The sequence below is a fragment of the Carex rostrata genome, chromosome 10, assembly GCF_964058835.1.
Source record: "Carex rostrata chromosome 10, lpCarRost1.2, whole genome shotgun sequence".
Lineage (NCBI taxonomy): Eukaryota > Viridiplantae > Streptophyta > Magnoliopsida > Poales > Cyperaceae > Carex > Carex rostrata.
In genome coordinates this window covers 11,178,328-11,188,958 of record NC_135927.1, presented here as the reverse complement: position 1 = coordinate 11,188,958, position 10,631 = coordinate 11,178,328, and the positions used below count along the sequence as shown (strand labels likewise).

The 10,631-nt window shown below is 39.4% G+C and overlaps 1 protein-coding gene across 2 annotated transcripts; it reads left to right on the top strand.

Annotated features, from left to right (window-relative positions):
- The first annotated feature begins 520 nt into the window (after positions 1-520).
- On the top strand, positions 521-3,501 carry LOC144560383 (3-hydroxy-3-methylglutaryl-coenzyme A reductase 3-like). 2 transcript variants are annotated; one of them, XM_078309564.1, is made up of 4 exons: positions 521-1,452; positions 1,737-1,918; positions 2,331-2,677; positions 2,907-3,501. In XM_078309564.1, exons 1-4 carry the CDS (start codon positions 584-586, stop codon positions 3,147-3,149), a joined length of 1,641 nt encoding a protein of 546 aa, XP_078165690.1. In that variant the 5' UTR covers positions 521-583; the 3' UTR covers positions 3,150-3,501. The 2 variants fall into 2 exon arrangements, with proteins under 2 accessions (XP_078165690.1, XP_078165691.1); XM_078309565.1 differs by having other exon boundaries at positions 2,881-3,501.
- Positions 3,502-10,631: the final 7,130 nt, after the last annotated feature.

The window sequence follows — 10,631 nt, the reverse complement described above, 5'->3', positions numbered from 1 at the left end:
ACCATTCCTTGCGCAAATATTAGAAAGATCAAGTACCATACCGCAAAATCTTGTTTATTTCATTGGGAAGCAATCCGGGATCGGAAATAAATATGCTGTGATTCTTCACGAATCACAGGACCCTGCTATTTCAAATCCAACCCTTTACTTTATGGAATGCACAAATCTCAAAATAAATGAAGAGATGGATTTAGAATAGCAGCTCCTGTGATTCTTGAAGAATCACAGCAGATTTTGAGAAGCTCAGCTGCTCAGGCCTTTCAGAAGCGAATTCGTGTTGCTTCCTCTCGACTCCTATGAGTCGACTGTTACACGTGTGTATCACACAAAATTTTCCGTTAGAAATAGACCACGTGGCCGATAATAGGATGTTATGTGAACAAAACTGTACAAAAACACACGAACCAACCCATTTAAGAAGTATTATAGGACTCGTTTCGTTAATTACTACAAATAATAATCTTGATAAGATCATATGCTGACACTTGTCATTTTGCCTTCGCTCGAGTCTCCGACTTTAAACCCATCGAACCGACACCCAAAATCTCTCTCCTCAACCCACCTTTTATAACACACCCATTGGATGGAGCTTCGTCGGAGACACTCCGGTGCCACCGCCGCCACATATCCCAGCCGATCGCGAATTCTCGCATCTGACGCGCTCCCTCTCCCGATCCGTCACACCAATCGCCTTTTCTCAGCTCTTTTCATCTTCTCAGTTGTCTTCCTCATGCGACGTTGGCGCCAGAAGATCCGATCATCCTCGCCTCTTCACATTCTCGCTTTTAGCGAGATTCTCGCCATTTTTGGCCTCTTGGCGTCTCTGATCTATCTGTTCAGCTTCTTTGGCATCACTTTTATCCAGTCCATCATCTCCTCCAACGAAGAAGAAGTTGATTTTGCTTCAGATAGAAAACTCTCGGCTTGCCCTTTACCTGAAAACCCCAAATTGGTGATTGAGACGCTACCTGAGAGCGATGATGAGATCGTTGAGCTAGTTGTATTGGGTAGGATCCCTTCTTACTTGCTCGAATCCAAATTGGGAGACTGTGACCGGGCTGTGCTGATCAGGAACAAGGCATTGCAAAAGATTACAGGTCGTGGTTTAGAAGGGTTACCTGTTAATGGCTTTGATTATAACTCGATACTGGGTCAGTGCTGTGAGATGCCAATTGGATATGTCCAGTTACCGGTCGGTGTGGCAGGTCCATTGATTTTAGATGGGATCGAGTACCATGTGCCAATGGCTACCACTGAGGGTTGCTTGGTTGCTAGTACAAATCGGGGATGCAAAGCAATAGCGGAATCAGGTGGAGCTCATAGTGTGGTCCTGAGGGATGGGATGTCACGTGCCCCTGTCGTCAGGTTGCCATCTGCTCGGAGAGCTGCTGAACTGAAGGCCTATGTTGAGAATCTAGCAAATTTCGAGACAATTTCATTGGTATTTAATAGGTAACTATACTAGAGTTAATTTTACTCACAGTTATAGATAAATTTTGATATACATTTGTCACAAGTGCTTAAATAATTAATCTTGAAGGTAATCAATCAATAGAAACGTAGAAAACATGCTTTTAATTAGGTAATTAATAATAATAATTTCTCAAAATGGGGCTTTGTCGGTAATCTGGTTCGCCATATAGGTTTGCGAGAAATATTGAAATGGAATTAGTTACAGAAAAAGAAGATAGAAACTACACTAGCTGGAGTCTAAAATTATTTTATTAACCTTGCAGATCGAGTAGGTTTGGAAGGCTGCAAGGAGTTAAATGCGCGCTTGCTGGGAGGAACCTGTACATGAGGTTCACATGCAGCACCGGGGATGCCATGGGTATGAATATGGTTTCCAAAGGTGTTCAGAATGTTCTGGATTTTCTCCTGACGGACTTCCCGGACATGGACGTGATCAGCATCTCAGGTTCTGATTCTCATCTCTAAACTTGAGGCCAGAACTGTTGGGTTAAGGTGAGAGGAGAAGCAGATTTTTTTTTTTTTGTGTGTGTGTGTGTGTGGGGGGGGGGGGGGGGGGGGGGGCGTTGGGGTATAGTACTAGTTAGAGATTAAGGAAGGCAGTCTCTCTAAATTGATAAACAGAAAAATAAGTTTTAGGTTTTTAAGGAATTTTTTTTTAATATTGTGTAATGTTTTTGGTGAAGAAATGAAATGCAAATCATCTATATTGAACTTTTATACGATGAATTAAATCTTTTTAAATATTTTGTTGTGGTAATCATCTTGAATAACTTTAAACAATCATTAGATTGATTCTTGGGACTTTTTGGTATAATGGTTTTCTAATATATATATATTTTTTCTTATTTGATAACCAGGTAACTTTTGCTCTGACAAGAAACCAGCCGCAGTAAACTGGATTGAAGGACGTGGCAAGTCAGTGGTCTGCGAAGCTACGATAAAAGGTGAAATAATAAGAAGAGTGCTCAAAACCACTGTACCAGCACTGGTGGAACTGAACATTATAAAGAATCTCGCCGGATCTGCTGTGGCGGGGGCCCTAGGTGGATTCAATGCACATGCGAGCAACATAGTCTCCGCTGTGTTTATTGCGACGGGTCAGGACCCGGCACAAAATGTGGAGAGCTCGCATTGCATTACCATGATGGAAGCAGTCAATGACGGTGAGGATTTGCACGTCTCTGTCACCATGCCTTCCATTGAGGTTAGGTTCCTTAATTTATATATCTCTGTTTTTGTGGAGCTCTTTTTAAAAACAATAAATTGAAATAATTGTTTGATAAAAATGGTGAGAGTTAATCATCAAAATTTGGTCCGAGTCATTAGCTCACCTCCATGTGAAGACATGTTTTTCAAAAGGAGGTAAACTATACTCTGTCAGAGAAAGAATTCTAATAGTGATTACAGCATCACGCTTCCTTTTATATCATTAGGTGGGTACGGTTGGTGGTGGGACCCAGCTAGCGTCCCAGTCAGCATGTCTGAACCTACTGGGTGTGAAGGGCCCGAACCCTGAGTCTCCTGGCTCGAATTCTCGTCTCCTCGCCACTATAGTTTCTGGTGCGGTACTTGCTGGTGAGCTATCGCTGATGTCAGCATTGGCAGCAGGGCAGCTCGTTAAGAGTCACATGAAGTACAACCGGTCAAGCAGAGACATTGCCAGTGCTGCCCAGTGATTTCTTTCAGTTTGTTCAGGATTTTTTTTTTTTTAATTAACTTTTAATTTTGAAGGTGCCCCAGACGCCTGTCACTGACATGAAAAAGAAAAGGGTGTTTGTTATTTTTTTGGGATGTAGTGACATGTCAGAGTTCTTTTGTTTTGTTGGTTTCTTCATTTCTTGCTGTTAGAATAATGATAATCTTCTGTTAGGCTAAATAAAGGAGAGAATTCGACACTAATTTGATAGTTGTTATTGTTAGACCCCTTCACGGAAGAGTATTGATTTTGTAATGTTTTGGTATATGTTATTTGTTTACAAGCCTTTAGGGAAATTATTTATTTATGAAGTTACTTCTTTGTGGTGTAAATATTATTATTTTTAATCCCTTCAAGTTAAATTATTGATGTTGTAAGGTTGTTAAAATTTTCTTTTTAATATTTTTCTCCTGTATTTGGTGCAGCAGAGAAATTTTAACCTTCTAAAATTAATTTTACAGCTTTGAAGTAGTCGTGTTGTAATTAACAAATTTTCATTTTGCTAATTTCTTTTTCAAGAGTCAATGCAAATAACCCTTGTAGATTTAACTGAGTGTAAGATGTTTTGGTGGATAAAGAGTACATGAAAATTGTGGTTTGAAACATACTCTCTTATGAAACTTTTTGATATTGTCATTCTTATTTTTTTTACTACTAATTTTTTTTTTCCTCTTCCTTTTTTATCAGAATAATGGATATGCAGTGCTTTCTTCATGTCCGGAAATAACATGCTTGTAAATTCAAATGAATAGACAAGTAGACAATGTAGGTTTGATGCATAACATGCTACCAGTGTGATCTTGTCACGCTTGTTGGAATCTCCAAAAACTACATCTAAGGTAAAATGAAATGTGTTGAAACATGTGCAGAAATTTATTGGCACAGGTGAGGCAATTGCAGGGTGTACTGGGAATTTGCAAAATATCCATCATCACTGTACAATTCAATGACTATCAATTATTAGATGTAACCAATGATATAAATAAGATAGTAAGCACGATGAACTGTGAGTTTGATCTGCTTTTTTGTTTTCTTTTTTAGTTTCTACTTAGTGACCACCGTTTCAACCTCCATCAATTTTTAAAATTGATTTGCTAGATAAGAAGTAACCAATCAGAGCAAAATTATTTGATACACTATTCAATAATAGCCGTAATGTTCAATGTATCCAGATTTTCTTTGTACGTGATATGCGCTGTCAAATAGTACAAGTAATTTGCACTTTCCTTTATCGTCATCCTTGCCGTCTCAGTGATTTGTCTATATAATAGCGCTATTTCGTGAGAGACAACACACATATGCAATCTCTCTCCTTTTTTGAGTCATTCCATTTAACTTTTTATTTTTGTAATGAAGTGTAAACCAGTTCCAAGTTGTTGATGGAAGAATTCAGCATGGATGGTCTAGAAAAAGTTCGTCAGAGGTTGATGTAAGTTACCGCCAGCCATTCTTTTTTTTCATTTTCTCACTTTTATGCTTTTTTTTCCTCATCTATTCATCTATTCATATGTTTGATTGTTATCTTTAAGTGCAGCCATAGTAATATGCATATTACGAATTGACCCACGCTAGATCCATATTTTTATTTTTAAAGTTCAAACATTTGATCTGAACCATTAAACATAATCTTCATATCAAAATGCACTTGTAGACCAAATTTTATATTTTTTAGAAATTTTTTACTATTTTTTAGATAGGTAGAAAGTCCTTGTTTTTGGGTGGTCCAGAATTATAAATCAAGTAATTTTCTACCTATCTAAATGTTAGGTTTTCTAGGGTTTGAGAAGAGGAAGAGCGTAAGAGACAACTGAAAATGATATTCTGATTAGACTTAGTTCTCTCATGACAAGAGACTACATATTAAAGATACAAAACCCAATGGACCTATAACATTACTTGAAATACGGAAATATAATTAATAACTGAAAGAGTTCTGCAAAACGTCTGGAATAAATTTTCATGAAAATAAAGTATCAAACAAGTCCAAGAATCCCGCACCTGATTACGACGAGCGTACCACTTAATTAAGGATCGGACGTCTCGAATTGCCCCGCAAAGTCTTGCTCGACCGAGCCTACACCTATATTACACGTATACTAGGTTTAACCTTGGTTCATGATCGAGGAGTTTACTCGAGTTGTATTAGGACTTATATATTCCTTAACCAATTTCTATGCTTTGGTACCGATTCTTTTGATTCCTCTTTTCTTACTAAAAATCTCACACATTTACATCTAGGTCCTCTGCCATATCTAATTTCACTTTCGTAACACTTCATTTACCGGTTCACTATTTTGGTTCCTGTAACAATTCGATTTACCGAGTGATTAACCATAATTTGGTCAAAATCTCAAATTTGCCGTTAAACGTTCTAGCAATTCAAGATCAAGAGGCAACCCTACCGATTACAAGTCTAATCGGTTGGTTTAAACAAATCAATTCATGATTATGCCCAATTTCAGTTTTGGCACGAAAACCCTAAAAATTGAAATTCGAAATCGAGCTGAAATCGAGAAGGAATTGACAAATAAACTGTCAAAGAAGCTCAAGGAGCTAGTCTACAAGCAATTCGAATACAAATCTCGGGTTTAAAACGAAAACCCGAGAAATTGAGAAAATTCGAGATTTAGAGAGAAACAGGAAGAGAAAAGAATACCGAATAGGAGAGCTAGGAGAGATCCACGGGCGCTTACTCGGTTCCAGCTTCGATTTCTCGCAACAATTGGGGGTTAGAGAGGGAAGGGAAGCTCTCTCACTCTTTTTTTTCTCTCCTGGCGAAAATCACAAAATAATGGGGAAAGGGGCGCAGGGGAAGAGAGAGAAAAGAAAGAAATTTTGGACTTTTATGAAAAGATACCCTGAGTGCGGACGCACTCAATTCAGTGCGGGTCGGCCACCCGCACTCAGCACTTGAAACATATTTTCAGCAGTTGAAAATACACAGAAATATACACGAGTGCGGACACACTCATTTCCAGTGCGGGTCGATCATCCGCACTCAACACTTGGCAGAATTTTGGGCAGCTTGGAAAACACATAAAAGAATACCCCAGTGCGGACGCACTCAGTCCAGTGCGGACACACTCAGTCCAGTGCGGACGCACTCAGTACTTGGTCAAATTTTCATGAAAACGACACTGAACAAGGAAAATGTCTGAGCGTAATGCGGACGCACTCAATTTCAGACTTGGTCAGAATTTTCACCCGCACTCAGGACTTGGTCAGAATTGGAGAAAAAGAGAACTTGGAATTAGTGCGGGTCACCCATCCGCACTCACCAGTGCGGACGCACTGAGGAGAAATTCAGACAACAATCCAAGGCAAACAGAGGCCAGTGCAGGTCAGCCACCCGCACTCACCACCAGTGCGGACGCACCGAGCCTATAAAGTCTCAAATTCTCGAAATTCTAACACGGTTTCGATTCACACTTGACTTACTTATTTAGAGAGGCATTAATTAAGGTTTAAACTTCTATTTGTTAGCTCGATTTTCGATTCTTGCTTTCAAATAATTCGGAATTTAATTGTTAAAGTTCCGTAACGTAACACATTTGCTCCAACTCCAAATCCTTCATTGCCACCAAAGAGAGCAAAACTCGAATGAAAGTATGCTTTACTACGGGAGAAAACACATCATTGAAGTCCACACCTTGGACTTGACTATACCCTTTAGCCACAAGCCTTGCCTTGTATCGAAAATCCGCGGGATTTGAGCCATCAATCTTCTTCTTAAATACCCACTTGCAACCCACAATCCTCTTACTACTAGGAGGCTTTACAAGAGACCAAGTCTCATTTTGTTGCAAGGATTGTAACTCTTTATTCATAGCAGCGACCCAATTGGCCGCATCCTTGGAAGAAATGGCTTCCTTGTAGGAAGATGACTCACAATACTCCACATCCTCTGCAATTGCCAAATAATAAGCAAAATCGGAGTATCCATACTTTGTAGGTGGTCAAATTACTCTTCTATCTTGGTCCCTTGCCAATGCATATGGTTGTGCCTCTTCTTGGCTTTCCTCTAAATTGGCATCATCATGTGAGATCACATCATCACCTTCTTGGACGGGTTCCTCAAACTCCACCTTCTTCTCAACCTTCTCATTCTCCTTAGTAGTCGGCTCGGGTGCAACATCATTTGCCTTCAACATTGTCGACTCATTGAAAATGACATCTCTCGAGATAAGGAACTTGGATGATTCGGGACACTACAACTTATACCCCTTCACATTTTCGGGATACCCAACAAAAAGACACTTCTTCGATCTAGGCTCCAACTTTCCTTCATTCACATGTGCATAAGCGGGACAACCAAACACCCTCAAATTCGAATAATCGGCCGGCTTACCCGACCACACTTCTTTGGGTGTCTTCAATTCAATTGAAATGGTAGGAGATCGATTCACCAAATAGCAAGATGTGTTAATGGCTTCTGCCCAAAACTCCTTACCCAAATCCGCATTTGAGAGCATACTCCTAGACCTCTCAAGTAGTGTCTTATTCATTATTTTTGCAACACCATTTTGTTGAGGAGTGTGTACCACTATCTTGTGCCGAACAATCCCTTCGGCCTTACAAAAGTTATCAAACTCACGGTTGCAAAACTCCAAACCATTATCGGTTCTCAACCTCTTGACTTTCTTTCTTGTTTGGTTCTCCAAAAGTGACTTCCATTCTTTGAAGGTGCGAAACACATCGCTTTTCTCTTTCAAGAAACAAACCCAAACCTTCCTTGAGAAATCATCAATGAAAGTAAATATGTAACAAGAACCATTACCTTTGGAAGGCTCCCAAACCTTCCTTGAGAAGTCATCAATGAAAGTAAACATGTAACAAGAACCATTACCTTTGGAAGGCTCACGAGAAGGTCCCCAAAGATCTGAATGGATGTAGTCCAATGTTCCCTTGGTCGAATGAATGGCCGTGGAGAAGCTCAACCTCTTATGCTTGCCAAATACACAATGCTCACAAAACTCCAAGTTGCCCGTGCATTGGTCACACAACAAGCCTCTCTTGCTCAAAATGATCATTCGTCGCTTGCTCATATGCCCCAATCTTATATGTCACAACTTTGTAGCATTCGCATCCGAGATAGTACCCGAACGCGCAATGGCGGCCGAGCCCGTGACCGTGGAACCTTGTAGGAAATAAAGAGTTCAAATTCTCTTCGCTTTCATAATTGTGAGAGCCCCTTTAGAAACCCTAAGGACTCCATCTTCATTTTGGAACTTGCACCCTTTTTCCTCAAGAGACCCTAAAGAAATCAAATTCTTCGACAAATCGGGTATATGCCTCACACCCGTCAACCTTCGGACCTTTCCATCATGGAACTTAATTGTCACCGAACCAATTCCGGCAACCTTACACATGTTGTTGTTCCCCATGATAACCTTACCATCCGTAGGCTCATAAGTCTCAAACCAATCTCTATTTGGAGTCATGTGTTGCGAAGTACCCGTATCCATCACCCAATAATGCATGTCATCAACATTGGTGTCTACCACACAAAGAGTATCAACCGTGTCACACTCAACCACATTGGCCTCCTCAGAAGAAGTATCTTTAGTATCCGCTTTTTGTTTATTTTTAAGCTGAAACAATCGGCCTTAATGTGTCCCTTCTTCTTACAATAGTTACACGCCAAATTCTTGTGCCTAGACTTCGAACGGGTTCTTGTATCTTTCGAGTTTCGGTCCCATGACCTACCTCGATCAACAACCAAACCAACACCTTGACTCCCTTTCTCATTATTGGTCATTTCACTATCAATGTGCAACTTGGCTTGCAAATTGCTCTTAACATCCTCAAGGGAAATCTTATCTCTACTATAAATCAACATGTCTCTAAATGCCTTGTATGATGCGGGTAATGAGCACAATAACAAAAGCGCTTGGGCCTCATCCTCCACCTTAACATCAATCTTACCCAAATCATTCAAAATAGATGCAAACTCTGAAATATGATCGGAAACTGATGTACATTCAACCATGCGAAGGGTGTAGAGGCGCAATTTCAACCGCAACCGATTGGTGAGAGACTTCTTCATGTAAATGTTCTCCAATTTCTCCCACAAATTCTTAGCTGTTTTTTCCGATAGGACCTCTTGCAATGTCGAATTGCTCAGACACAATTGGATAATGGAGAGTGCCTTATCATCCATAGTTCTCCACTTGCTATCCGTCAATGCATCAATCAATTTATCTCGACCAAAAATGGCATTCTTAACGATCCTTAACGCCTTGGCTTGACAAAATTGCCGCCATACGCACTTGCCATAGTTCAAAACTCGTCTTTCCATCATACTTCTCAATATCATACTTTGCCGACGTATCCATTCAATTTCTTAAAACCCCAAATTAATAAATCTCCAATTTATCAATTTTCCCGAATGCCAAATCTCCAAATCTATCAACAGTTGACCAAATTAGTAAACTTAAAAATCATACCAATTGACCAAATAAAGCGCCTCTGATTGATTGAATGTTTGTGCGGTGTACAGATGGAGACAAAGCAAATTCGGAGAGTAAATAGGCTGGTCTAGAATCGCGGCTCACAAATAAATTTCCCAGATAGATCGCGGCTCACCACGCAGTATACAGAAAGACCTACCCGTGCGGTGCAGAAAGAAGCGATGCTAAAAAAGAAATCGCCCGACGAATGGAGAAGCAAAACTGAAAAACCTTACCGGCAGCGGAACAGTTCTGAACCCTGAAACCACCGATCGAACTGCCAGCGGCAAGATGGCTCTGATACCAATTTGTTAGGTTTTTTAGGGTTTGAGAAGAGAAAGAGTGTAAGAGACAACTGAAAATAATATTCTGATTAGACTTAGTTCTCTCTCATGACAAAAGATTACATATTAAATATACAAAGCTCAATGGACCCGAATAACAATTTGGGTCAAAACATAACACTAAAAAAATAGTAAATTTTTTATTGGTGTTCAAGTACATTTCCATATGTAGGTTATGTTGAATGGTTCAGATCGACTTTGAACTGTAAAAACAGAGATATGAGTCCATAGCGTGAGCCGTTGTGTAATATTCTGGCCTGGATCTGACAGTGCGAAGCAAATTATAATTGAAGGCTTACCGGAGAGAAAACACAGAAGTATGGTGAATCAAAATTTTTAATTTTTTTGTTTTTGTTTAGTTGTACAATGTCAACTGTAAAATGGTAGAAAAAAGAGCTGTATGATTTCATTATTCAGAATTGATAGTTGATGTTAAATTTTGCAAATTTGTTATCAATGTTGTATTAGATTTGTATACTAATGCTACATGGATCTGCTATATATATCTTTATTTTTAATTTGTTTCGTAATATTTTCTTATTTTTAATAATTTTTTCTATGAACTAAAAATCTAAAAAATAATATTTAAACGGAACTAATTATGACACAGGGGCACACTGCATATCTCCATATCTCGTCATAGCGTGAGCATACATAACGTAACTATCT

Bases quoted from the DNA above. Each gene is read 5' to 3' on its own strand.
- LOC144560383 (XM_078309564.1), top strand. From the start codon at position 584: ATGGAGCTTCGTCGGAGACACTCCGGTGCCACCGCCGCCACATATCCC. The intron at 1,919-2,330 runs GTTCTGATTCTC...TTTGATAACCAG, and splicing joins GGACGTGATCAGCATCTCAG to GTAACTTTTGCTCTGACAAG. The intron at 2,678-2,906 runs GTTAGGTTCCTT...TTATATCATTAG, and splicing joins TCACCATGCCTTCCATTGAG to GTGGGTACGGTTGGTGGTGG.